At 44.1% G+C, this 2,500-nt stretch overlaps 1 protein-coding gene across 5 annotated transcripts in view; it reads left to right on the top strand.

Annotated features, from left to right (window-relative positions):
• The window catches only part of LOC113804094 (uncharacterized), a 3,818-nt gene extending 2,493 nt beyond the window's left edge, over window positions 1–1,325 (top strand). For 2 of the 5 annotated variants that reach the window (XM_070141743.1, XM_027354960.2), the window contains one exon: window positions 1–1,325. This exon is cut by the window's left edge. In XM_070141743.1, the coding sequence (XP_069997844.1) occupies window positions 1–1,185 (1,185 nt within the window). In that variant the 3' untranslated portion in view covers window positions 1,186–1,325. The other 3 variants (XM_070141746.1, XM_070141744.1, XM_070141745.1) reach the window with 3 other exon arrangements.
• The last annotated feature ends 1,175 nt before the right edge of the window (window positions 1,326–2,500 follow it).

The following is a 2,500-nucleotide window of genomic DNA, read 5'->3' as shown; positions in this document are numbered from 1 at the left end:
GGTGGCTACGGTGGCTCATCAGGTGGTGGATCATTTGGTGGAAAAGGAGGCTTTGGAGGTGGAGGTGGCTCCTTCGGAGGTGGAAGTGGCTCCTTCGGTGGAGGCAGAGGATCTGGTGGTGGCTACGGTGGCTCATCAAGCGGTGGAACTTCAGGAGGTGGATCATTTGGTGGAAAAGGAGGCTTCGGAGGTGGAAGTGGCTCCTTCGGAGGTGGAAGAGGCTCCTTCGGAGGGGGCAGAGGATCTGGTGGTGGCTACGGTGGCTCATCAGGTGGTGGATCTTCAGGTGGCTCCTTCGGAAGTGGAGGTGGCTCCTTCGGAGGAGGCAGAGGTTCTGGTGGTGGCTACGGTGGCTCATCAGGTGGTGGATCTTCTGGTGGCTCCTTCGGAGGAGGCAGAGGATCTGGTGGTGGCTACGGTGGCTCATCAGGTGGTGGATCTTCAGGAGGTGGATCATTTGGTGGAAAAGGAGGCTTTGGAGGTGGAGGTGGCTCCTTCGGAGGTGGAAGTGGCTCCTTCGGTGGAGGCAGAGGATCTGGTGGTGGCTACGGTGGCTCATCAAGCGGTGGATCTTCAGGAGGTGGATCATTTGGTGGAAAAGGAGGCTTCGGAGGTGGAAGTGGCTCCTTCGGAGGAGGCAGAGGATCTGGTGGTGGCTACGGTGGCTCATCAGGTGGTGGATCTTCTGGTGGCTCCTTCGGAGGAGGCAGAGGATCTGGTGGTGGCTACGGTGGCTCATCAGGTGGTGGATCTTCTGGTGGCTCCTTCGGAGGTGGAAGTGGCTCCTTCGGAGGAGGCAGAGGATCTGGTGGTGGCTACGGTGGCTCATCAGGTGGTGGATCTTCTGGTGGCTCCTTCGGAGGAGGCAGAGGATCTGGTGGTGGCTACGGTGGCTCATCAGGTGGTGGATCTTCTGGTGGCTCCTTCGGAGGTGGAAGTGGCTCCTTCGGAGGAGGCAGAGGATCTGGCGGTGGCTACGGTGGCTCATCAAGCGGTGGATCTTCAGGAGGTGGATCCTTCGGAGGAAAAGGCGGCTTTGGAGGTGGAGGTGGCTCCTTCGGAGGAGGCAGAGGATCTGGTAGTGGATATAGTGGATCCTCAGGTGGAAGAGGAGGCGCCGGTGGTGGATCCTTCGGTGGAGGAGGATCCATTAGTGGAGGTTATCTTCCACCTGGCAGAGGATAGGGGCTCCCTCTTCCTTTTATTGATTTTGATTTTCTGTTTTGATGCTACTAAAGCTTCTTCACAGTAAGATATTTATCTATTTATTTGAATGAATTGTAATTTATTTAACTGTAATTTCTAATAAATCAATAAGCCAATAATGCGTGTTATTGAGATTGTTGAAAGTACCTGATGCTTGCAACTATAATGAAGTGGCACACCACATCACCACATGTGTAATCTATATTTAAACTACTGCCGTCATTCAATAAATTTCATATTCTTTTAAGAATTTCCTCAGGTGAAGTATAAAGCATATATACATATACATATGTAAACATACATACATACATACATACATACATACATATATATATATATATATATATATATATATATATATATATATATAAGGAATGGAATTTTTCTTATTGAAATATGCCAATTTATTCTATTCCATTTTTGTAAAGATGCCATATTAGTGAGTATAAGCGTGGCTTATAATGGTCGTTTAAGGCTCGTGGGTTTGCGAATGAATTTTTAATTCTAATTGAAATTTTATTTAAAATTAAAACTAAATTTTAACGGCCATAGAAACGTTTTTAACCTTTATTCTATTCAATAAATAAAAAATAATGAATAGATGGCATATCATTATGTAAATCTTAGCAATAAACATGATTTAAACTAGAAATATTCTCAGCTAACTCAAGTACTGTTTAAGGTTAACTCGATACCCTCCCTTTTCCTACTAAATACAATTAAATCATTCTAATGTGCAGAATAAACATACATGAGAAGGAATCGAGACCCTCACACTCAGTCTATCAGTGTGCTTTTCATGATTTTTTTTTCTAAAACATAAGCTTTTCCCTTCATTTAATCTTGACAATTTCCCTCTCTTACACTTCACTTTGACAGCCAATTTCATTCTCTATCTATTCATTGATACCACCGGAACTGTCACCTAGGACTAATTCCGTTGTTGCATCAACGGGCCATTAAAATAACTGAATAAATAATGAATATGTTTTGCCTATCAACAAAGCATCATGCCATCTTGTTATCGCCGCATTCTCCATTTCTCCTCTCTCTATACACAGGAGGACAGCAACGATTCGTCTGAATTATCATAAATCAATACAAAGGAATTTAACAAGTACGTTAATACACTCAACTAGCATTATAATCTACAATATCAGGGTAAAACACGACTTTGAATACCAGAACTAAGCTTACCTGTACACAAAAGGAAGGCAAGGACTTGTCTGACCAGCAATTGTTAAAATAACGAAATTATTGCTTTCCCCCAAATGTATATTTAACATTTAAACAC

The sequence above is a fragment of the Penaeus vannamei genome, chromosome 28, assembly GCF_042767895.1.
Source record: "Penaeus vannamei isolate JL-2024 chromosome 28, ASM4276789v1, whole genome shotgun sequence".
NCBI classification, from domain to species: Eukaryota; Metazoa; Arthropoda; class Malacostraca; order Decapoda; family Penaeidae; genus Penaeus; species Penaeus vannamei.
Note: the sequence above shows the minus strand (reverse complement) of the source record. Positions and strands in the feature narration are given on the sequence as shown.